The 22,500-nt window shown below is 19.0% G+C and overlaps 13 protein-coding genes across 13 annotated transcripts in view; 5 read left to right on the forward strand and 8 right to left on the reverse strand.

The window, feature by feature from the left end:
* Window positions 1-208, reverse strand: part of DDB_G0272638 (phosphatidylinositol-4-phosphate 5-kinase family protein) — a gene marked incomplete at both ends in the record, with an annotated part of 3,651 nt that extends 3,443 nt beyond the window's left edge. Inside the window, one exon of the mRNA XM_639929.2 lies at window positions 1-208. This exon is cut by the window's left edge and continues 865 nt beyond it. Within this exon, the coding sequence (XP_645021.2) occupies window positions 1-208 (208 nt within the window).
* Window positions 209-3,691: 3,483 nt separating this feature from the next.
* On the reverse strand, window positions 3,692-4,519 carry DDB_G0272640 (hypothetical protein; the record flags this gene model as incomplete). Its single annotated transcript, XM_639930.1, has 1 exon — window positions 3,692-4,519. The coding sequence occupies one exon, from the start codon at window positions 4,517-4,519 to the stop codon at window positions 3,692-3,694; it is 828 nt and encodes a 275-aa protein (XP_645022.1).
* A 2,136-nt stretch (window positions 4,520-6,655) lies between these two features.
* On the forward strand, window positions 6,656-8,218 carry DDB_G0272642 (FNIP repeat-containing protein; the record flags this gene model as incomplete). The annotated part of the gene is made up of 1 exon (XM_639931.1): window positions 6,656-8,218. The coding sequence occupies one exon, from the start codon at window positions 6,656-6,658 to the stop codon at window positions 8,216-8,218; it is 1,563 nt and encodes a 520-aa protein (XP_645023.1).
* Window positions 8,219-8,599: 381 nt separating this feature from the next.
* Window positions 8,600-10,072, forward strand: DDB_G0272644 (hypothetical protein; the record flags this gene model as incomplete). The annotated part of the gene is made up of 1 exon (XM_639932.1): window positions 8,600-10,072. One exon carries the CDS (start codon window positions 8,600-8,602, stop codon window positions 10,070-10,072), a length of 1,473 nt encoding a protein of 490 aa, XP_645024.1.
* Window positions 10,073-10,177: 105 nt separating this feature from the next.
* Window positions 10,178-10,609, reverse strand: cofC-1 (hypothetical protein; the record flags this gene model as incomplete). The annotated part of the gene is made up of 1 exon (XM_639933.1): window positions 10,178-10,609. The coding sequence occupies one exon, from the start codon at window positions 10,607-10,609 to the stop codon at window positions 10,178-10,180; it is 432 nt and encodes a 143-aa protein (XP_645025.1).
* A 401-nt stretch (window positions 10,610-11,010) lies between these two features.
* cofD-1 (hypothetical protein) lies at window positions 11,011-11,427 on the reverse strand (the record flags this gene model as incomplete). Its single annotated transcript, XM_639934.1, has 1 exon — window positions 11,011-11,427. The coding sequence occupies one exon, from the start codon at window positions 11,425-11,427 to the stop codon at window positions 11,011-11,013; it is 417 nt and encodes a 138-aa protein (XP_645026.1).
* A 462-nt stretch (window positions 11,428-11,889) lies between these two features.
* DDB_G0272648 (hypothetical protein) lies at window positions 11,890-12,757 on the forward strand (the record flags this gene model as incomplete). Its single annotated transcript, XM_639935.1, has 3 exons — window positions 11,890-12,087; window positions 12,212-12,496; window positions 12,569-12,757. The coding sequence occupies 3 exons, from the start codon at window positions 11,890-11,892 to the stop codon at window positions 12,755-12,757; spliced, it is 672 nt and encodes a 223-aa protein (XP_645027.1).
* Window positions 12,758-13,028: 271 nt separating this feature from the next.
* Window positions 13,029-13,424, reverse strand: DDB_G0272650 (hypothetical protein; the record flags this gene model as incomplete). Its single annotated transcript, XM_639936.1, has 1 exon — window positions 13,029-13,424. The coding sequence occupies one exon, from the start codon at window positions 13,422-13,424 to the stop codon at window positions 13,029-13,031; it is 396 nt and encodes a 131-aa protein (XP_645028.1).
* Window positions 13,425-14,069: 645 nt separating this feature from the next.
* Window positions 14,070-15,889, reverse strand: cpnB-1 (phospholipid-binding protein; the record flags this gene model as incomplete). The annotated part of the gene is made up of 3 exons (XM_639937.1): window positions 14,070-15,347; window positions 15,454-15,685; window positions 15,804-15,889. The coding sequence occupies 3 exons, from the start codon at window positions 15,887-15,889 to the stop codon at window positions 14,070-14,072; spliced, it is 1,596 nt and encodes a 531-aa protein (XP_645029.1).
* Window positions 15,890-17,159: 1,270 nt separating this feature from the next.
* DDB_G0272877 (hypothetical protein) lies at window positions 17,160-18,836 on the forward strand (the record flags this gene model as incomplete). Its single annotated transcript, XM_639938.1, has 1 exon — window positions 17,160-18,836. The coding sequence occupies one exon, from the start codon at window positions 17,160-17,162 to the stop codon at window positions 18,834-18,836; it is 1,677 nt and encodes a 558-aa protein (XP_645030.1).
* Window positions 18,837-19,100: 264 nt separating this feature from the next.
* DDB_G0272879 (hypothetical protein) lies at window positions 19,101-19,458 on the reverse strand (the record flags this gene model as incomplete). The annotated part of the gene is made up of 2 exons (XM_639939.1): window positions 19,101-19,312; window positions 19,431-19,458. 2 exons carry the CDS (start codon window positions 19,456-19,458, stop codon window positions 19,101-19,103), a joined length of 240 nt encoding a protein of 79 aa, XP_645031.1.
* A 1,261-nt stretch (window positions 19,459-20,719) lies between these two features.
* 3B-1 (prespore-specific protein) lies at window positions 20,720-21,461 on the reverse strand (the record flags this gene model as incomplete). The annotated part of the gene is made up of 2 exons (XM_639940.1): window positions 20,720-21,060; window positions 21,143-21,461. The coding sequence occupies 2 exons, from the start codon at window positions 21,459-21,461 to the stop codon at window positions 20,720-20,722; spliced, it is 660 nt and encodes a 219-aa protein (XP_645032.1).
* Window positions 21,462-22,268: 807 nt separating this feature from the next.
* DDB_G0273031 (hypothetical protein) overlaps window positions 22,269-22,500 on the forward strand; it is a gene marked incomplete at both ends in the record, with an annotated part of 2,053 nt that continues 1,821 nt past the window's right edge. The window contains one exon of the mRNA XM_639941.1: window positions 22,269-22,500. This exon is cut by the window's right edge and continues 97 nt beyond it. Coding sequence (XP_645033.1) covers window positions 22,269-22,500 — 232 coding nt within the window.

Genomic DNA, 22,500 nt, shown 5'->3' on the forward strand with positions numbered 1-22,500 from the left:
CGTCATCTGATGAATAATCATCATCATCTTCATCAGTGAATATATCATCTGATTTACCATTACTACTAACACTATGTGGACTATTTGGTGATGATGCCAATGGTGTGTTTGTTGATGTTATCTTGTTATTATTATTATTACTATTAGGTTTTGCTATTGTGACATTTGTTTGTTTATTTGTTGGTGTTTCAACTGTTGTTGATACCATTTGTTGTTGTTGTTGTTGTTGTTATTGTTATTGTATGGTTTTATTATTTGTTATTATTTTATTTTATTAAAAATAATTTTAAACCAGTAAAGATTTAATTGAGTCCCTTTTTTTTTTTATTTTATTTTATTTATTTATAATTTTATTTTTTTTTTTTTTTTTTTTTTTATTATTAATTATTAATTATTCTATTGTTTTATTTATTATATTGTTAATTTTTTTAAAATACTATGATTAATTTTTTTAAATTATTACTATTGTACAAAGTTTTTTAATTTTTTTTTTTATTATTATTATTATTATTATTATGACAAACTATAACTATGGTAATTCACACAATAACAAAGTTTTTTATTTATTTGTTTGTTTTTATTTTTATTTTTATTTTTATTTTTATTTTTATTTTTATTTATTAATTTTTTTATTATTATTTTAAAGATTTTTTTTATGTTTATCTCTAAATTGTATGTGAATTAGTGAAAAATGTGTGTTTGTGTGTGTATTTGTGAATGTCTGATAATGCTTTAAAAAAAAAAAAAATAAAAAAATAAAAAAAAAAAAAAAATTTGAAAAAAAAAAAAAAAAAAAAAATTAATGTGATTATCGAGAGATTTTAAAAACGTATTTAAAATGGCTATTTTAAAGTCTATATTTTTATTTTTAATTTTAGAAGCAATAATTAGTTTAAATTTTATTTATTTTTTTTTTTATTTTTATTTTTTTTTTTTTTATTTTTATTTTTTTTTTTTTTTTTTTTTTCTGTGAACCGAACATAAAAAAAAAAAAAAAAAAAAAAAAAAAAAATTATAATAAAAAAAAAAAAAATATATTTGATTATTTTTATTTATTTATTTAATTTATTTATTTATTATTTAAATTTTTTATAATAATAACAATAATTTCTTGGTATTATTAATGGTCCAAATTGACACATTTTTTGAAATTGATATGGGATTTACAAATTAAAAATAATTTTTTCAGATTAATTGTGGTTTTTATTTTACTTTTTTTTTTTTAGTTTTTTTTTTTTTATTTTTTTTAAAAAAAATTTGAAAAAAAGGCTTATTCGGAAGTGACTTTGGCATTATTTTAAAATACAAAATTTTTTAAGTATCAAATATAATGATTTGTAGATATCCCTCCATAATTTTATGATTTTTCTTTGTTTCTTTTTTTATTTTTTATTTTATTTTTTACAATTTACAACATTGATCACTAAGAGAAAGGGTGATTATTAAACCAATGTTTTGAAGTGGACGAGAATTATATTTCTTATGATTGTTTAATAATTTATTTTTTATTTTGCCGAATAATATTTTTTAATGATTATTTTAAATTAAAATTAAAATTAAAATTAAAATTAAAATTAAAATAAAAATTAAAAATAAAAATAAAAAAAAAAAATTAAAATAATTTAAAAAAATAAATTCAAAAAAAAAAAAAAAAAATAATAATAATAATTATATATAAATATATAAATGGTAAATAACCGATTGAAAAAAGAGAAAAAAGAAAAAAGAAAAAAGAAAAAATAGATAATGATTTTTTCTGAAATTCTATTAAAAAAATAAAAAAATAGGTCAACCGGTTGTCAAACTAATAATTTATAAATATTTAATTTTTAATTTTTAATTTTTTGGTGGGCAATCAAAACGTTTAAAAAAAATAATTATATAAAAAAAGAATATAAATTTATTACCAGTTAATATAATATAATTTAAAAAATGTTAAAAGGAGTTTAATTTTTATTTTTTTTTTTTATTTTTTTTTTTTATTTAACTTTTACCTATTTTTTTTAATTTTTTAAAAATAATAATAATAATAATAATAATAATAATAAATTATTTAATGATGAAAGCTCTATTCGATCATCAAAAACATTTTCACACACTTTTTTTTTTTTTTTATCTTCGTGAAAGATGATAATATCACAAAAAAAAAAAAAAAAAAAAAAAAAAAATAAATCCTTTATAAAATCACTGATTAAATTTTTTATTATTTTTTTATTTTTTTTTATATTTTTTATATTTTTATTTTTTTTTTTTAATTATAAATGATGATGATTTCTATTTTTTTTTTTTTTTTTTTCTGAGTTTTTAAAGTAAAAAAAATTAATAAAATAATTGAATTTGTAATTAAAAGTAAAAAAAAATAATTAAAGTTCTATAGCTATTATTAATCAAAATTTTATTTTTAATAGATTGATTTCTTCCTTTTTTAATCTTACCATATTAAGAAAACTTGAGAAGTGTTATTTTCAAACATTTCTTGCTTGGAAAAAAAAAAAAAAAAAATTTAACACATATTATCCGATTCTTATTATTATTAAAAAAAAAAAAAAAAAAAAAAAAAAAAAACCATACATTTGAGATAATTTTTATTCTTATGAGATTTAAAAGGAAAAAAAAAAAAATAAAAGTAAAAGGAAAAAAAAAAAAAAAAAAAAAAAGTTTAATAATAAAATTTAAATAAATACACCTATTCAACAAATAATTTTGAATTTAATATTTTTTATTTTTTGTTTTTGTTTTTATATAAAATAAGTATTTTTTTAAAATTTTTTTTTTATTATCTGTTCTGTTTATTAATTGTTATTTAAGTCTTATTTTGGTTAATAAATAATTCTCCTTAAATAAAAAAATAAAAAAATAAACCATTTACCACTTTTACCACTTTTACCACCCTCTCTACAAATATTGTTGCCACTATAAACTACTACTTCTACTACTAATACTACTACTAATACTACTACTATTACTACCAAAAAACAATATCCACCTCACCATTAAAAATATAGGGTGTAGATTTATTTATACATATGTAAATTAAAAAAAAAATAAAAAAATAAAAAACCCACAATTTGTATAAATTGATTATTCCAAATTTGTAGATATTATTTTACAAAAAGGTGATGATAATAATCTATCTATTACCTATGTGTGACTGACCGACTGAGTGAGTGAGTGAGTGAGCGAGCATATATTGTAAATTGATTACAAATCATTTAAAATAATTAAATAAATAATATGTGCATCTAATGATCTATAAAAAAAATCTATATATAATATTGACATATATGTAATTGATGGTGATGATGATGATAATGATAATGATGATTATAATAATTATAATTAATATTAATATTAATATTAATAAAATTGTTATTACTATTATTATTATTATTATTATTATTATTATTATTATTATTATTATTATTATTGATGTAATGAGCAAGTATGATAATAACAATAATATATTATTATCATTTGAACTATTGTTGTAATTATTATTATTATTATTTAATTATTATTATCGGTAGTTTTTTTTTTTTTTTTTTTAATACATGTTGTTATTATAAATATTATTGGTATTATTTATATTATTATTTTAATTATTATTTTAATTAATTATATTTTATATTTATATATTTATATTTATATATTTGTATAGATATAGACCATATATAGACATATATATATAGAATTATTTTAAAAGTATTCTTGTAACTTCAATAGTTTGTTTAGATTTCTCCAAAACATCATTGATTTTCTTTTTAATTTCTAATGAATCAGTTGAAATGGATTCAATATTTTCAGAAACATTGGTAACAATTGTCAACACTGATTCATGATAGTCTTCTAATTCTTTATTTTCATCAACTACCACATTATGTTGTTCAATTTCTTTTCCTTTTTTATTATTATTTCCTTTTTTATTATTATTATTATTATTAATTGGTGTTGTTGTTGTTGTTGTTGTTGTTGTTGTTATTGTTGTTAAATTTGTTGAATTATTAATTAATAATGAAGATTTTTGAAGATTTTGAGATATTTCAGCTTGTATAATTGAAGGTACATCTTGTCTAAGTTGGGTGACTTTTGTTACTAATGATTCTAATTGTTTTTGTAATGTAGATGCTTGTTGAATCATTGATGGATCTGCAACTTCTGTTTCAATTTTTAAAACTTTTGAAACTAAACTTGGTTTTTGTTGTTGTTGTTGTTGTTTTTCATTTTGATTTTTAATTTCTTTTGAATCTTCTAAATTTGTAACAATTATTTCAACATTGTCTTTAAATTGTTCAAGCATCATTTGCTTTAATTCCTTCAAATAATTCTCTAGTTCAATTTTTTCATTTTCATTTAATTCTTCATTTTTATTATTATTATTATTATTATTATTATTATTATTATTATTATTATTATTATTATTATTTAAAAATTGAGATTGAGAAAATTGAAAAGAAAGATCCAATTGGTTTATATAGTTCTCTTTGATTTTTAATTTATTTGGTTTATTTATTGTTTCCATTTTTAGTTTTTTTTAAAAACAAAAGATTTTCCTTGGTTTTAAAGTTTTTTTTATTTATTTTTTTTATTTTTTTAAATGTAATTTAAATAATCTGTGTTGAGTGGGTGGTATTTTATTGTGTTTAAGTGTTCTGCGTATGAAAATTAAAAAATAAAAAAAAAAAAAATAAAAAAAAATGAAAAAAAAAAAAAAAAAAAAATAAAAAAAAAAAAAAAAAAAAGGCGCAATTTATTGGTTAATTGAACCCCAATCCAATTTTCACTATTTTAAATGATATTAATTTTTTTTTTTTTTTTGTAAATATATAATTAAAGAAGGTGCAATGTTGTTAAATTTTATCAACCAATAAAAATTTTAATTTTATTATTTTATTTATTTTATTACTTTTTGTGTCTCACCACAGAAAAACACCACCCAAAAAAAAAAAAAAACATTTCATTATTATTTTTTTATTATTTTTTTTTTTTATTATTTTTTTTTATTTTTTTTTTTTTTTATTTAAAAAAAAATAAAATATAAATTATTTATGTTGTCTTTTCATCATAAAAATAATTATTTATCTTATAACATGAGTATCATATTTTAATTTTATTTTATTATTGTTTTTTTTTTTAAAAAGGAAAAAATAAAAAAAAATTAAAATTAATAAAAAAACAAAATATTTGAAAAATTCCTTTTGTTTAAAGAATTTAAATTTTTTTTTTTAAATTTAAATTTAAAGTCTCACCACATCCCAGTTATTTAGAAATAATTTGTAAAATTAGAAATATTAAATCAATTTCAATTTTTAAAATTAATTAAAAACAAAGTTATTTATTTTTTTAATTTTTATAATTTTTTCCTTATTTTTTATATATTTTTTTTTTTATTTTTAAATTTTTTAAATAATTAAAAAAAAAAAAAAAAAAAAAAAAATAAAAATAGTAAAAAATATATAAATTCGATTTTCCTGAGCCACCTGAACTATTTTTAAAACAAGTCCAATTAAATGTAATTATAAAACTAAATAAAATTTTTAAAATTATTATTGATATAATTTTTTTTTTTTTTTTTTTCGATTATTTTATTTTTAATCAAAAAATTGGTTTTTGGAAATAAAAAAAGATATTTTCAATTTAAACCTCACACCACCCAATGTTAACTATCATAAGTTGATATGGTTCAAAGTTAAAAAAAAAAAAAAAAAAAAAAAATAAAAATAAAAAAAATAAAAATTAAAAAAAAAAAAAAACAAAAAAAAAAAAAAATATAGATCTAGCACAACAGTTTAAATGTTACCACCCACTTTTTTTATAAAAAAAAAAATAAAAATAAAAATAACTCAAAATAAAAAAAAATAATTTTTTTATATATTTTTTTTTTTTTTAAAATAAATTAAAAATTAAAAATTAAATATAAATATTCAAATAAAAATAAATAAAAAGAAAATCTATATGTATGTGTGGTATAAAGTTTTTTTTTTGTGTGTGTTAAATTAGATCTATTCTTTTAATTACCTATAACAAAAGCAATAAAAATAATAAAAATAATAACAACAAAAACATCCCCTTCCCACAATTTCCCAATTTCAGTAAAAAAATCCAATAAACATTTTAATTTTAAATCGAACGAGTTTATTCCAATTATTGTTTTTTTTTCCTCTTTATATCATTTCAATTCTTTATTTGTCTATTCTTTATTAGTTTTTTTTTTTTTTTTTTTTTTTTTTTTTTATAAATTCAATTTAATAAAAACGGTTGAAACTACATTAATACTATATATTTAATAAAATAAATGGGCAATAATAAAAATATTAAAATTAATAAAAAAAATAATAAAAATAATTTAATTATTTAAAATAATTTGTACAAAATTTTTAAAACCCCTTATTTATTTTTTTTTTTTTTTTTTTTTTTTCCATTCTCCCCTCCAATCTATTTTCCTTCTTTTTTACCAAAAATTTAAATGAATAGCAGTTCTATTATTATAAAAATAATTAATTTGTAATTGTAACCTTTATTTTTTTATTTTTTTATTTTTTTATTATTTTACATATATAATTTAAAAAAAAAAAATAAAAATAATAAAAAAAAAAAAAATAGATTAAAATAAATTAAAATTTTTACCAACACACATCCACACACATTTCAAAGTATAATGAAGTTTAGTCGTTTTAAAAGTAGAAATACAAATTATTATACAAATACAATAATTACAACGGAAACTCAATTAAATAATAGCAATAATAATAATTTTAATAATACAACCACTATAAATCATTTTAATAAAATTCATCAACAACAATCGAATAATAATAATAATAATAATAATAATAATAATAATAATAATAATAATAATAATTTTATTAATTTTTCAAATCACACAAATAATATTAATAATAATATTGATAATAGAAGTGATAAAAAAAGAAAATTAAATTGTATGGAAAAATCAAATATTTCATCTTCATCACCATATACATTAACATCAACACCATCATCATCATCGTCATCGTCATCATGTGAATCATCATTATTAAATTTAAATAATGAAAAATTAATTGAAGATAAAATTATTTCATTTTCAAATGAAAATGTTGGAAATATTAAAATTATATCAATGTCTGATTCAAAATTTACAATTTATAATTCAAATAATACTGATTATAAAGAATTATTATTTTGGAAAGTTTGGAGAAACTTTTTCTTAAAGAATGAAATACTATTTCATCAACGTTTATATAACCTTTATTCAAGTTTTGAATTTAATGATTTAAAATCGTTACTTAATTTTCAATATAGAGAATATTTACAACATATTACATTTAGTTTTTATTTTGACGAACCATTATCATTAATTAATTTTAAAAATAATAATAATTATAATAATAATAATATATTCCCAAACTCTGTAAAAAAGATAACATTTGGTTATTCATTTAATCAAGCGATTAATCAAAATTCATTCTCACCAAATTCATCATCATTGACTTCATTGGAATTTGGTGAATCATTTAATCAAGATATTCAAATTAATTCATTACCACCGAGTCTAACCTGCCTAAAATTTGGTAAAAATTTCAATTGTCCTTTATCATTGGGTGTTTTACCATTATCTGGTAATTTAAAATCAATATCATTTGGTTTATCCTATAATCAACCAATTCAATACATACCAAATGGTGTTGAAAAATTAAAAATTGGTGGTAATAGTGTATATAATAATAAAAATAATAATGTAAATAATAAAAATAATAATAAAATTAATAAATATCCAAATTCAATTAAAATATTTAAATTTGATAAATATTTTAACGATGAGATAATGGTTGGAACTATACCAAATTCAGTTTTAAAAGTTAAATTCGGTGTGCAATTTAATAGAGAAATCTCAATGGAACAAATACCTTGTTCAGTAACTGAAATCGATTTTGGACTAAAATGGAATCAACCATTGAATGAATTTAGTTTACCAAAGAATGGAAATTTAAAATCAATTATATTTAGTCACTTTTTCAATCAACAAATTAATGCAAATTGTTTACCTGATGGTTTAACTCATTTAAAGTTTGGTCCTTTATATTCAAAAGAAATCAATTTAAATCATTTACCATCTTCGATAGAAATATTAATGTTTCATAATTCTTTCCAATCTTTAAATTTATTAAAAAATTATAATAATCTAAATAATAAAAAAATTCAGATAATTTATTATAATTAAAAAAAAAATAAAATAATAAAAAATAAAAAAATAAAAAAAAAAACAATTATTTTTTAATTTTGATTGGAAAAAAAAAAAAAAAAACAATTATTTTTTTTTTTTTTTTTTAGATTTTTTTTTTTCATAATTCAAAGATTTATAAATATAATTTTATTTTATTTTTAATTTTTAATTTTTTATTTTTGGACCAGTCCAAAGAAAAAAAGTTTATTTTTATAAGAAAAAAAAAAAAAAAAAAAAAAAAAAAAAAAAAAAAAAAAAACGGACGAAAAAAACAATCACAAAAAAACAATTAAAAAAAAAAAACGATCACAAATAACAAACACTCTCTTTAATTTTTTTTTTTTTTTTTTTTTTCTTATAAATTAATAAAATAAATAAATGAATCAAAGAAAAGTAAAGAATGATGGTGGAGATTTATTTTTAAATATTTTTAGAAATATATTTTTAAAAAAAGAAATTTTTAATCAAATGAAATTATTAGATAAACATTATCATTATTATTTAAAAAGTTTAAAAGAATTAAATGAAATTAAATTTAAAGAGTATATATCAGAAATAACATTTAATGATTATTTTAATGATGACAATATAAATGAAGAATCATTTTTAAAAAATAATAATAATAATAATAATTGGAATGATTTAATAATTAAATCAATTAAATTTGGAAATTCATTTAATAAAATATTTTATTTAACAAATTTTTCAACATCTTTAATTACAATTGATTTGGGTGGAAATTCATTTAATCAAAAATTATCAAATCAAAATATGTTACCAAAATCATTGAAATCATTAACATTGGGCGATAAATTCAATCAAGAATTAATTCCATTCACAAGTTTACCATTGGGTTTGAAATATTTAAAAATTGGAAATTCTTTTAATCAATTGATTGAAATAGGTAGTTTACCAAATGATTTAGAGGTTTTAATATTAGGTGATTCATTTAATAAATTAATAAATTCAAATTCAATACCAAGTAAATTAAAAGTACTTGAACTTGGCTTACAATGGAATCAATTTTTATTAAATCAAGAATTTAAATTACTAAAATCAATTGAAAAATTAAAATTCAAAGGTTTTAATCAATCGATTTATGATGAAAAACAAAGGGTTTCATTATTACCACCAAATTTAAAAGAATTAAGATTTCAATGTAATTTTAATAAATCAATTTATGTTGGTGTTTTACCTCAAGGTTTGGAAGTTTTAGAATTGGGTCAACACTTTTCTCAACAAATTTATAAAGGAAGTTTACCATACTCTTTGAAATCATTAGATCTTGGTAAAAGTTATTACTATCCAATTGGGCATAACGTTTTACCATGCAATTTAGAATCAATTAAATTTAGTCCTTGTTCACTGCAAGATGTTGTATTCCCAAAGAATTTAAAATCAGTTTCAATTGGTTATTATTTTAAAAGTTTACATTTAATTGGTGAATCTGTTGAAACTTTAGAAGTTGATAAAGTTTTACATGGTATTCCTTCAACTATAAAAAATTTAAAATTCTCTTCAAATTTTAATAATATAATTGATTTTGCAATTTCAATACCTTTAACAATCCAATCATTAGATACTGGTAATACTTTTAATCAACCTTTAAAAAATTCATTTATTTCAAATTCAATAACTAATCTTACCTATGGTGATTCTTTTAATCAACCAATTGACAAAGGTGCAATTTCAAATTCAAATATTAAACATTTAAAATTTGGTATCTCCTTTAAATATCCTTTAAATGGTGATCATCTACCTTGTAAATTGGAAACTTTAACACTTTCAAAAAATTATCCAAAAAATAATTTAAATAATATTTCAAAATTTATAAAAATTAATTTTATTTAAATAATTAACTAATAATAATTTTATGTATTTTAATTGTAATAATAAACTAAAAAATATATGTTTTTTTTTTTTTTTTTTTTTTTTATTTATTTTTTTTTTATTTTTTTAAGCTTGTTTTGGTATGGCTCTTTCTTTAAAAATTTCTTCAGTTAATTCAGATTTTTTAGTGCCAGCAATTTTAATATCAATACCTTTTAATGTTATTGCTAAAGTTAATTTTGCGTTACTGTATAAAACCTTATCAGTTTGTGGTGCAGTTTCAGAACCCCAATAAATAAAAAATAATTTTGATTGTGAATTTGAAATTACATATTTAAAAACGATAATACAACATTCATTTTCTTTAAAACATTGAGTTAATTCATTAAAATTACAATCATTTGGAAATGTTTTATCAATTATCATTTGATTACTTTCTTTATTAATTTTATAAACTACACCTTGATATTTGTTTTTAATTCTAACATCTTGATAATATTGTTGACATTCTGGTGATAATTTTACAACTGTTGGAGAAGGTGATAATGGTGCTGACATTTTTTTTTTTATTATTTATTTTTTTTTTTAGTTATTACTTTTTTTTTATTTTTTTTATTTATTATTTCTATTTTTAAATTTTTTTTTTTTTTTTATTAAACTGGTTTTTTTTTTTTAAAAAAAAAAAAATAAATAAATAAATTAAATAATATAATATTAAATTTATTATAATAATCTAACGGTTATGTGGTGTGGGTCTTAACAAAAATAAAGTGTGGGAGATAAAAATAAAAAATAATAATAATAAAATGTAATAACCCAATACCCCTCCCCCAACCCCAACACCCAAACCCATTTTTTTTTTTTTTTATTTTTAGAATTGAACAATTTTTTTTTTTTTTTTTTTTTTTTTTTTTTTTTTTTTTTTTTTATTATTATTATTATAATTAATTTAATTTAAATTAAGCAGTTTTTGGAGTAATTCTATCAATAAAAACTTGTTCAGAGATTTCTTTTAAATTTGAAGCAGAAATTTTATGATCAATACCTTTCAAGGTAATGGCAAGAGTTACTTTAGCATTACCATAAATGAGTTTATCTTGTTGTGGTGCTGAATCTGGGCCCCAATAAATAAAAAATAATTTTGAACCTTCACCAGATTTATATCTATAAATAATAATTCTACATTGATCAGTTGGTAATGATTGAGCCAATTCTGAGAATTCTCCTTCTGCAACTAATGTTTTATCAACTACCATATTACTCTCTTCATTTACTTTTAATAAAATACCTTGATATTTATTTCTAAATTTAATATCTTGAAAATGTGTTTGACATTCTGGTGAGATCTTGGCAATTGTTGGTTTTGGTGTTGTCATTTTTTTTTTTTTTTTTTTTACAACAAAGTAATATTTTTTTTTATTTTTAGTCGAAAAGTTACAAAAAATAAAAATAAAAATAAAAATAAAAATAAAAATAAAAACAAAAATAAAAAAAAAAAAAAAAAAATAAAATTCATAAAAAAAAAAAAAAAATGGCCTATTTTTATTATAATAAAACAAAAACCGAAACCTTATTTCCATTTTTTTTGTGAAATTTGACTTTTTATTTTTTTTTTTATTTTTCGATGCCATTTTGAATCTTCATTGTTTTGAAACTAATTTAAATTAATTATTGTTTTGAAACTAATTTAATAATTAAAAAAACCATTTTTACATTACCATAATAATAAATATCTCAATTTTTAGTTTTTTTTTTTTTTTTTTTTTTTTTTTTTTTTTTTTTTTTTTTTTTTTTTTTTTTTTTTTTTTTTTTTTTACTCGCATTCCCAATAAAAAACAATGATATCTTTTTCAAAAAATTTTAATAATTTTATATCAAAATGCAGATTTTATACTAAAAGCAATAATATATCAGAATTAAATTCATTATTCCCAAAAATAGAATTTATCAATAATAATGAAACAGAGCAACCTTTTTACAGGTTAAAGAAACCTTTAGATGTTGAAGTACCAAGAATTGGTTGTAATCCTTTAAAGGTATTCATTTCTTCATTAAAAATTTGTTTATTACTATTATTATTATTATTATTATTATTATTATTATTATTATTATTATTATTATTATTATTAACACCCTTAAAATTAAAATAATAAAAAAAAGAGATTAGATAAAAATTTAACTAGACCAATTAAACAACTTTTAATAGTTTCAAATGATGAAAACAATAAAAATGAATGTTTTAAATTTATGACTCAAATTGGTGATTTAAAATTATCACTTGATATAAATTCTTTATTTTTTGATAATAAAGATAATTCAAAATTAATTTTAAACTCTGTTTTAAATCAATTAACAAAAATTCCAATAATTATTAGTAATGATAGTAATTCCTCTGATAAAATTATTGAATTTTTAGAGAATGAATCAAATCCAATATTTCCATTTGTAAGATTAATATATAAAATTATTACTTTATTAAATAATACTAATATAAACCATACCATATTAAATATTTAGGTAGTTCTAAATTCACCAAATAAAGATATTAAAAAATTTAGAAATTTATCAGATACTTTTTTAATTTTAAAAAATAATAATAATAAAAGTAACAATATAAATTTAGTGGAAACAATAATTTTAGATTCAAATAATAGTAATGATAAAATTTTAGAAATTATTAAAAAAAGATTTGAAGATGAAATGTAATAAAAATGAAAAAAATAAATTATTATATTTCTTTATTCACTTTATAAATTAATTTTATTTATTTAATTAAAAATGTTTAGAAAATAAAAAATAAAAAAAAAAAAAAAAAAATTTAAAATTAATATTATTATTTTTTTAACTCAAATATAATAATATATTTTATTTTGATCTACGACTCATTGGAATACATTGAGATTTTATTAGGAGAATTAATATTTTGTGATCATTAGGCCGTTCAAACTGGAACATAAATGAAATTTGTGTTAATTTATTAATTAAAACATCTTTGACCAGAGGACGGATTATAACACCTATTCCCACATTGTTCATAACCAAATGAACAAACTAAACCACCTGGATAACATCTTTGTCCTGATGATGGACTATAACACCTATTTCCACATGCTTCGTAACCAAATGAACAAACTAAACCACCTGGATAACATCTTTGACCTGATGATGGACTATAACACCCATTTCCACATGCCTCGTAACCAAATGAACAAACTACATCACCTGGATAACATCTTTGACCTGATGATGGACTATAACACCTATTTCCACATGCTTCGTAACCAAATGAGCAAACTACATCACTTGCACTTTCAACATTTTTTAAAAAAAATAAAATACTAAACAATATAAATAAAAATAAAATTAATTTCATTGTTATCACTCTGTTTTCACAAAAAAAAAAAAAAATAAAAAATATTATTTTATACTTTTTGTTTTTTACATGCGCAAAATATAACAACACAAAAATTTAATATTTACTTATTTTTTTAATTTTATTCGCTTAAAAAGTACAGTAGCCATTAATTTAATTATATTTTAAGAAATAAAGATTTTAAGATTTTTTTTTAAAATATTAAGTTTTTTATTAGTATTATAAAAAAAATAAAAATAATAATGAATTAAATCAATGTTTTTAAATACAAATACATTGAAAGAAATTACAAAAACAATGGTAGAACATAGTTATAAAGCAAACAATTCAACATTTAAACTCAATTATATTATAAATTTATAAGAAAAATTAAGCTATGATTCTAAATCTGATAGTAAAACAGAAAATAATAGTTTAAATCATAATAAAAATAATAATAATAATAATAATAATAATAATAATAATAATAATAATAATAATAATAATAATAATAATAATAATAATAATAATAATAATAATAATAATAATAATAATAATAATAATAATAAAAATAATAATAATAAAAAAAATAAAAATAATAATACTAATAATATAATTATAAAAAAAAAAAAATTAAAAATTAATATTTTAAACTACAAATTTATTTTATTTTAATCTATGACTCATTGGTAAATAATTATTTTGGTTCATAAAACCAAGTAATTGTTGAGGTATTTCACGAAGTGTTTCAGTGGCTAAAGCTTCAGGATTTGCAGAGAAATTATTGAATGGTACGAATTGAACGATATCACGAGTTGCAGTTTGACCTGAAGAATCAGTTAAAGAATTACCATCATCACCATCCAATCTATTCATATTATCGAATGTAGCTTCACCAATACCAATGATAACTATAGAGAGAGGTGATTGTTTTGAAGCCTTAACAATTTCATGAACTGTTTCATTCATATCAGAGATTTCACCATCGGTTAAAATTAAGAGTATAGTATATTTTTGAGATTTTGAAGTAACACCATCCAATGATTTCTTTGCAGCGTAAGAAATGATATCTTTGAAATTGGTTGGATAAGATAATGACATTGATGGTATAACTTCACCATAAGTTAATAAAACACCCTCAACACCACGTACTTCTTTTTTTGAACCAAATTGGAAACAATGACTTGTACTACCCCTATGAATACCACCAAAACCCAACACCTCAATATTTCCATCAGAATCATATGGTGCCAATACTGAACCAACTGAAAAGATTGATTTTGCATATTGGCTTGGATGGCTTGGTGTGTGATAATGTAATGAAGTTGAAGTTGATGGTGAACCATTACTTGCAGTACAATCAATTGCAACCATTAAATTAATTTCACAACCACCTGATAAGTAATCTATAAAAGTTGGTTGTCCAACTAATCTACAATCTGTAAATGTTATTACACCAGAATTCTTATAGGAACCTGATTTTTTAGCTGCTTTCTTTGCATTGATTAACGGGAATTCTCTAGTGATACCTTTTAAAACTGTATCGGCATTGGTTGTGAATAATCCAATGAAATCATGCTCACCAACTGAATCATGATCCCAAAATTCAAATACCAATTCTCTAAACATATCACCATTATTTAATTCCTCTAATTTCATCATCACTGGTTCATAATTTGGATTTAATGTATTCTTAATTACAACACTTTGATAAACCAATACATTACCACTTGATGAGGTTTTATAAATCTTAAAATATGGGTCACTTGTAAATAAATCTTTTTTATCCAATTTTGTACCATTAATTTTAAATAAAAAGTTATGACCAGTTTCACGAATTTCTTCTGCTGTTATCTCAATAACACCTGTTTCTTTACCTTTATGTTTAATTTCGCTAATAACTTTTTTATTTGGTTTTGATATAATATTACCTAATGTTGTTGTCTATTTCAGAAATAATAATAATAATAATAATAATAATAAAGTATTAATATTTGAATAACAATGAAAATAAATAATTATTATTAAAAAAAAATATAAACACACATACATATTGACCAATAATATCATTACCTTCTAAATCACCAACTCTTTTAATTTCTTTATCAATATCAACAACAATAAAACTAAGATTTTGAATATTTTCAAAATGATAATCAATAATAACTGATTTTTTAAATTCTGGATTTAAATTATTGTTAATTTTTTCAGTTTGTCCTACAAATATTGATTCACCATGTTCACCTCTTTTGTCAAAAACCATAATCAATGGATCTGATTTACTACAAATATCTGATTTGGAATTTTTAAAAAAAAATAAAAATAATAATAATAATAAGTATTAAAAATATAAATATAAAATTTTATTAATTATAAATAAATTTTAAATAATAATAATACTATTGATATTTACCCAAATTCTTTAAATGTGAACATTTAAATCTCAATTCTACTCTGGGTTTACTTAAACTAATTGGTGTTGTCATTATTAATTTATATATATATATTTTTTAAATTATAAAAATAAACAATAAACAAAAATAAAAAAAATAAAAAGGATGGTTTTTTTTAAAAAAATTTAATTTTTTTTTTTTTTTTTTTTTTTTTTTGTTTTCATCAAACATCAAAAAATATCTATCAAAAAGTCTCGAAAACTAAAAATAAAAATTAAAAATTAAAAAAAATAAAAAAATAATTTTGTTTGTAACTAAACATAATGTTGTGCAATTACTGGTTCTTTAATATTTTTCGAGCTATTCCCATACACTAATTCCAATAATGATAAAGATCATCTTTCTTTTTTTATTCTCCAATTAATTATGTTACATCTTATTTATGTTATAATAACTATTTCTTTTTTAATTTTATAGAGATAATGTTCAGAAAGGTTATTAATAATGCTGTTAATACATAAATAATAATAAAATTATATACAAAATAAATAAAAACTCAAACAAACCCCTTTCTATGGGTTTATAAAAAAATACTCGACATGGGTTCAAAGATTTTAATGTAAAACTAATATAAAAAATCAAAATTAAATTAAATTGGGACAGAATTAAAAAATGAAAATCGAGTATAAAAGAAAAAAAAAAAAGTACAAAAAAAAAAAAAAAAAACTACAATACCAAATATCCAAAATCGATTTCAAAAAATCAACAAATCTACACCAATATGATTTGAAAAAAAAAAAAAAAAATCTCGACTTTTTTTAATAATCAATATATAATTTAATTTTTTTTTTTATTTATTTTTTGTCCCATTTCTAAAATTAATTGGTTTTTTTTTTTATTGGAATCTATTTCAATCGGATGGATATTTTCTTTAAAAATGATATATTTGTTTTTCAAATCTTGTTACAATCGTTTTCCCAAAAAAAAAAAATAAAATAAATATAAAAAATTAAATAAAATAAAATAAAATAAAAAAGAGAAGCTTTTAATTGGTTTGATAAAATATCTATTCAAAAAATATAAACTATCTAGATTGGTTTAATTTCTTATTATTTTTTTTTATTAGAATTCAATTATTCTTTATTCTTTAGAGTAATAAAAAACATAGTTTTTTTTTTATATAAATACCAATTTTTTTTTTTTTTTTAAAAAAATCATTTACAAACAAATAAACAATAAAATATCGCTCTTTCTTTTAATATTTAAAAAGTAATTATTAATCCATAAAGAAATTATATTAGATAATTTATTTTATAGTTTCTAATTTTAATTTTTTTTTTTTTTTTTTTTTTTAAAAATAGAAATGTCAAAACAAATTCTTCCAATTGATTATATTACAGTTGATGTAAAATTATTTGAAGATATTCCAAAAGCTGTTCAAAGTAGTCCAAAAGTTACTGTAGCTGTTGAAAACAATTTAAAGTTGTATGCTTCAATTTCAGTTTCAGATGCTATGCAAAGTTTGGCAACTGTTGGTGAATTATTAAAAGTTGCAAATGCTGCAGCAAATGGTCACTCTTGTTCAAAACCAATCATTAAAATCTTGGCTGAATATCAATCATTGGTAAATGATACAGTTAGTACTTGTTCATTATTTGTTTTTAATTGTATTGCATCACTTAAACAACATGAACTTGCTTTACGTTTAGCTGAAAAACAACCACTTAAAGCATTAAGTATTATGTCCAAAACTGCTGAAAAAGCTAAAGAAATGGCTGACAAATCCCAACAATTGGTTAATATGTCAAAGATTTTAGTTGACCAATCAACAGAGGCTCTTGAAATGGCAACTGGTGATAAAAATGATGAAATCGTTAAAGAAAATGAAGTAATCAAGAAACAAGGTGAACTCGAGGCTCAAGCTGCAAAATTAAGAACTGAAGTAGAAGATCTTAAAAGACAAGCTGATGAATTCAAACAATTGGCTGATAAAGCAAGTAAAGAGGCTGCTGAACAAAGAAAAAGTGCAATGCTTTTACAAGTTGTTAGTGCTGTTACCACACCAATAGTACAATTAGCAGGACCAATCATTTCAAGTGTTTCAGGAGCTGGTGTTATCGATAGTACAAGTAAAATCCTTGGTGTTGTTGGTAATGCTATCGATGGAGAGTCAACAGCAACCAAAAAACAAGATGAAACTGAAAAACCAACCACCACCAAAACTGAATCAGTTAGTGCCTCATCAGAGATTAAAGATAGGAAAATTAAATTAGAAAAACAAGAAGAAGAAAAATCAAAAGAATTAAAAGAAAAGAAAGCTGAATTGAAAAAAGTTGAATCTGAACCAGAATCTGATTCAAAGAAAGAAAAAAAAGAAAAATTGGAGAAATCAATCAAAGAAATCGATCAACAATTAGAAAAATTGGGTAAATTATTAAGTGATACAATCAATGAAATTGCTAATCAATACAAAGAAAGAGCTGCTAAAAGTGAAGATAAAGAAGCTTCCTATATGAAATTGAAATCTCAATATCAAGATTTACAAAGAAAATCAAATGCTGATTTAGCTCAAAATGTAGTTCAATTAAAGAATTTATCAATTCAAAAGAATTCATTAGAGGTTTCAATTAAAAGTTTAGAAATTACCATTAAAACAATGGGTAAAGTTAGAACAATCTTTGAAAATACTCGTCTCTTTTGGTTACAAGTTAAAGGCCAATGTGAAGCTTTATCTGATGTTAGCAATATGAAGGATCTCGCTGATGCTGCTGATATTGATGATGAATTCAAAGTTGATTTCACCAATGAAATTAAATCATCAGGTTTAAATTGGTTAGCATTAGCTCAAATTAATTTCACTGCAAGTAATACAATTATTGGTATTAAGAAGAACTTTGATGAAGTAATGAACAATTTACCAGGAAGATCAGAAGCTGAAGCAATAGTAAAAGCTAGTTGTGATGAAATTCAAAAAATTCTCACCCAAGAAAATAAAAAAATTGATGAAATTAAAAGTCAAACTGATAAGCTTGTAAAGTAAATCAATATGATTTTAATCATTTCATTAGTTTTTTAATATAAAATAATATTAATGTACTCTTAATTAAATTATTTTAAATTTAATTCAATAAAATAAAAATAAATTTTATTTCAAATTATTATAATAATTTTCTTATTATGTGTTTAAATAATTTAAAGTATTTGAATAATAAAAAAAAATGTTTTAAAATAAATTAAGCAAATATGATTTTAATTTAATAAATTTTAAGAACTTATAAGATAAGTTTTTTTTTTTATTTTATTATTAAAATACCAATTCTTTTAATTTTATAAATTGCAATATTCCAATCTTTTGATATTCATTTGATAATTGATTGTTTTTATTATTTAAAGGATTTTTCTTTTGATATTGTTCTAAAATTATTGGAGCAAAATGTGAAAATGAATTTATGCTATCATATGATGATAATTGATATTGAGTTGATTTTTGAATTGTTAAATTTTTATCGCTAGTTTCTTTAATTCAAATAATTGATTAATTCTATTTTTACTAATTGCTATACTACCACCATTGTTAATTTAAACTTGTTTGACAATATTTAATAATTGTAAACCAATTTGCAATATTTGAAACTGGTACTGGATATTGCTAGGTAAAACATTTCATTACTAGTAAAACTGAATAATAATAATTCAAATTATTATCATTACTGAATATTTTAAATAATTGAAATATCTCCATTTAAATATATGATAAATTTATAAAATTATTATTATTATTGTTATTATTATTATTATTATTATTATTATTATTATTATTATTATTATTATTATTATTATTATTATTATTATTATTATTATTATTATTATCATATTATTATTTATATTATTTATATTACTATCAGATTTAGGATCATAACTTAATTTTTCTTCTAAATTTTTAATAAATTGAACTATTTGTTTTATAACCCCATTGTTTTTGTAATTTCTTTCAATGTATTTGTATTTGTATTTATTGGTGTATTTGTTTCCATGATTAAATTTAAAAGTGGTATAAATACATCGATTCTATCGGTATTTAACAAATATTTCTAAAATTTGGTTATAAATATCTTGAGTATAAAATAATGGTGGATCTTGTAATAATTGTGTATATTTATTTTGATTGTGAATTTGAAATTACATGTAGTATTTTTTTAAATATGTAACATTCATTTTCTTAAAGCATTGAGCTAATTCATTAAAATTAAAACCATTTGGAAATGTTTTTCAATTACCATTTTATAAAATTAATAAAGAAATTAATCAACTACACCTTGATATTCATTTTTAATTCTAACATCTTGATAATATTCTGTGAACATTTAAATCTTAATTCTACTCTTGGTTTACTTTATCTAATTGGTGTTGTCATTATTTATTTATTTATTTATTTATTTATTTATTTATTTATTTATTTATTTATTTATTTATTTATTTATTTATTTATTTATTTATATATATATATATATTTTTAATAAAAAACCAAAATTTAATAAACAAAAAACAAAAAAAAAAATAATAATAATAATGAGGATGGTTTTTTTTTTGTTCGCCAATCACCAAAAAATGTCATAAGAAAAGTCTTAAAAACTAAAAATAAAATAAATAAAAAAATAAAAAAAAAAAAAAATTTTTCTGCAAACATAATGTTGTGTAATTACTGGGCTCTTTAATTTTTTTCGAGCTATTTGCATGCCTTATCCCAATAAGGATGAAGATCGTTGTCTTTCATTTTTTTAATTAATTAAAAAAATAAAAAAAAGAATAAAAAAATTTAAAAAACTAAAAATAGAAAATGAAAAAAAAAAAAAAAAAAAAAAAGTTTATGCGTATTATATTTTTAGTTTTTATTTTTTTTTTTTTTTTTTTTTAATTATTAATTTAATAACCTAATAATTTTTTAATGAGGATAATGTGATGTTTGTTTGGAGCACCATGTTTCATACCCAAAAGATTTTGAATCATTGAACCTGGAACTTTGTAAGCCCAACGAGCACGAACACTTTCACATGGTAAACAGAATTGTTCAGTTCTTTGGACGGCTAATTCATCAGAATCAACAATCTTGTTATAACCAGAAACGATGATTAAATTTTTAGCAGCAGTGAAACCGCCAACTCTGGTACCTGAAGCGTCGGCAACATAAACATTTCCAGTTTTGGAGATTGCAGTTACAGATGATAAAAAGTATTGTGAGGTTAAAGCATCTTTACGAGCATCAGCTAATTTAAATTAAAAATAAAATAAAAAAAATTTATTAGTTTATTATTATTATTAAAATTATTTTTTAAATTTAAAAATTACCTTGTTTATCAGCTGGTAAAGCTAAAATCTTTTTATGAACGTTGACGAATGGAGAATCATCACTGAAATAAATTTTCTTGAAACCGATTTCATCAATGGTACAACTGCTAGCGCACATGACTTCAGAACCTTTTGGGATTTCATTTAATAATAAATTTAAAGCATCAGCTTCATTTTCAACGACTGAAACTCTGTGGTTCTTGGCTTCTAAATTCTTGACAGTTTCCATTAAGGTTTCATTGCTTGGTGCAACTCTGAATTTATTTTCATCAACAGTGAAATCTTTTTCGGTTTCTTTTAATTGTTTGAATGTTAACATCTTAATTTATTATTTATTTACCTTTGTTGGTTTGAAAAGAAAAGTAAAAAAAAAAAAAAAAAAATTTACTACAAGTTCAAAATTCACAACCCCGAAATTTGATATCCAAAAAAAAAAAAAAAAAAAAAAATAAAAATAAAAATAAAAATAAATAAATAATTAAAATTAATTAATTCATATTTATTTTTATTTTTATTTTTATTTTTTTTTTTTTATTTTTTTTTTTTTAATTTCCAAAAACTAAAAATAATCTACAAAAATCAAAAAGTTAATGAAAATGACCCAGCGTGTTTTGTGGGGTAAAATTAAAAATTGTTTTTCACTCATAAAAAAAAATATCTAAGATGAAGTTAACCATTATTATCCCATATTAATTTGGTGATACTCTACCCAAAGATTTTTACAAATTTTTTTTTTTTTTTTTTTTATTATTTTTTTCGTTAATGGTTATCCAAATCAATTTTGGAAAACTAATAGAAAATTTGATGAATTTATTTTTAATTATTTGAATTTTTTTTTTCTTTTTTACTTTAGTATTAGCTTTTTTTTTTTTTTTTTTTTTTTCTCTTTTTTTTTTTTTTTAAATCATTTTTTTTAGAATATAATAATAAACGAAACTTGTTTTTGAGTTTAAGATAATGAATTAAATAATATTAATGAGTGGTCCATCTTTTATTATTTTTTTTTTTGATGACAATTTTTTTTTTTATTTTTTTATTTTTTTTTTTTTATTTTTTTTATTTTTTTTTTAGTGACAATTTTTTATTTTCTATTTTTTTTTATTTTATTTTTTTTATAAATGTGAAAATGACAATTTTGAAACAATTAATAACAAAAGCAAATTTAATTTTACCATCGGTTGATAAAAAAGTTGCGACACTTGATTCATTAGTTTCAGTGTTTAAAGAGATCAAATGTAAAGATTTAAAGATTGATAAACCATTAACATTAACTAAACCAATTGGTAATGGTAAAAAGGTATTTTATTATCCATTGGTTGAAAATGAAAAATTTACATTGGCAATCTTTGCATTCCCAC

The sequence above is a fragment of the Dictyostelium discoideum genome (assembly GCF_000004695.1).
Source record: "Dictyostelium discoideum AX4 chromosome 2 chromosome, whole genome shotgun sequence".
In the NCBI taxonomy this organism is placed as follows: domain Eukaryota; phylum Evosea; class Eumycetozoa; order Dictyosteliales; family Dictyosteliaceae; genus Dictyostelium; species Dictyostelium discoideum.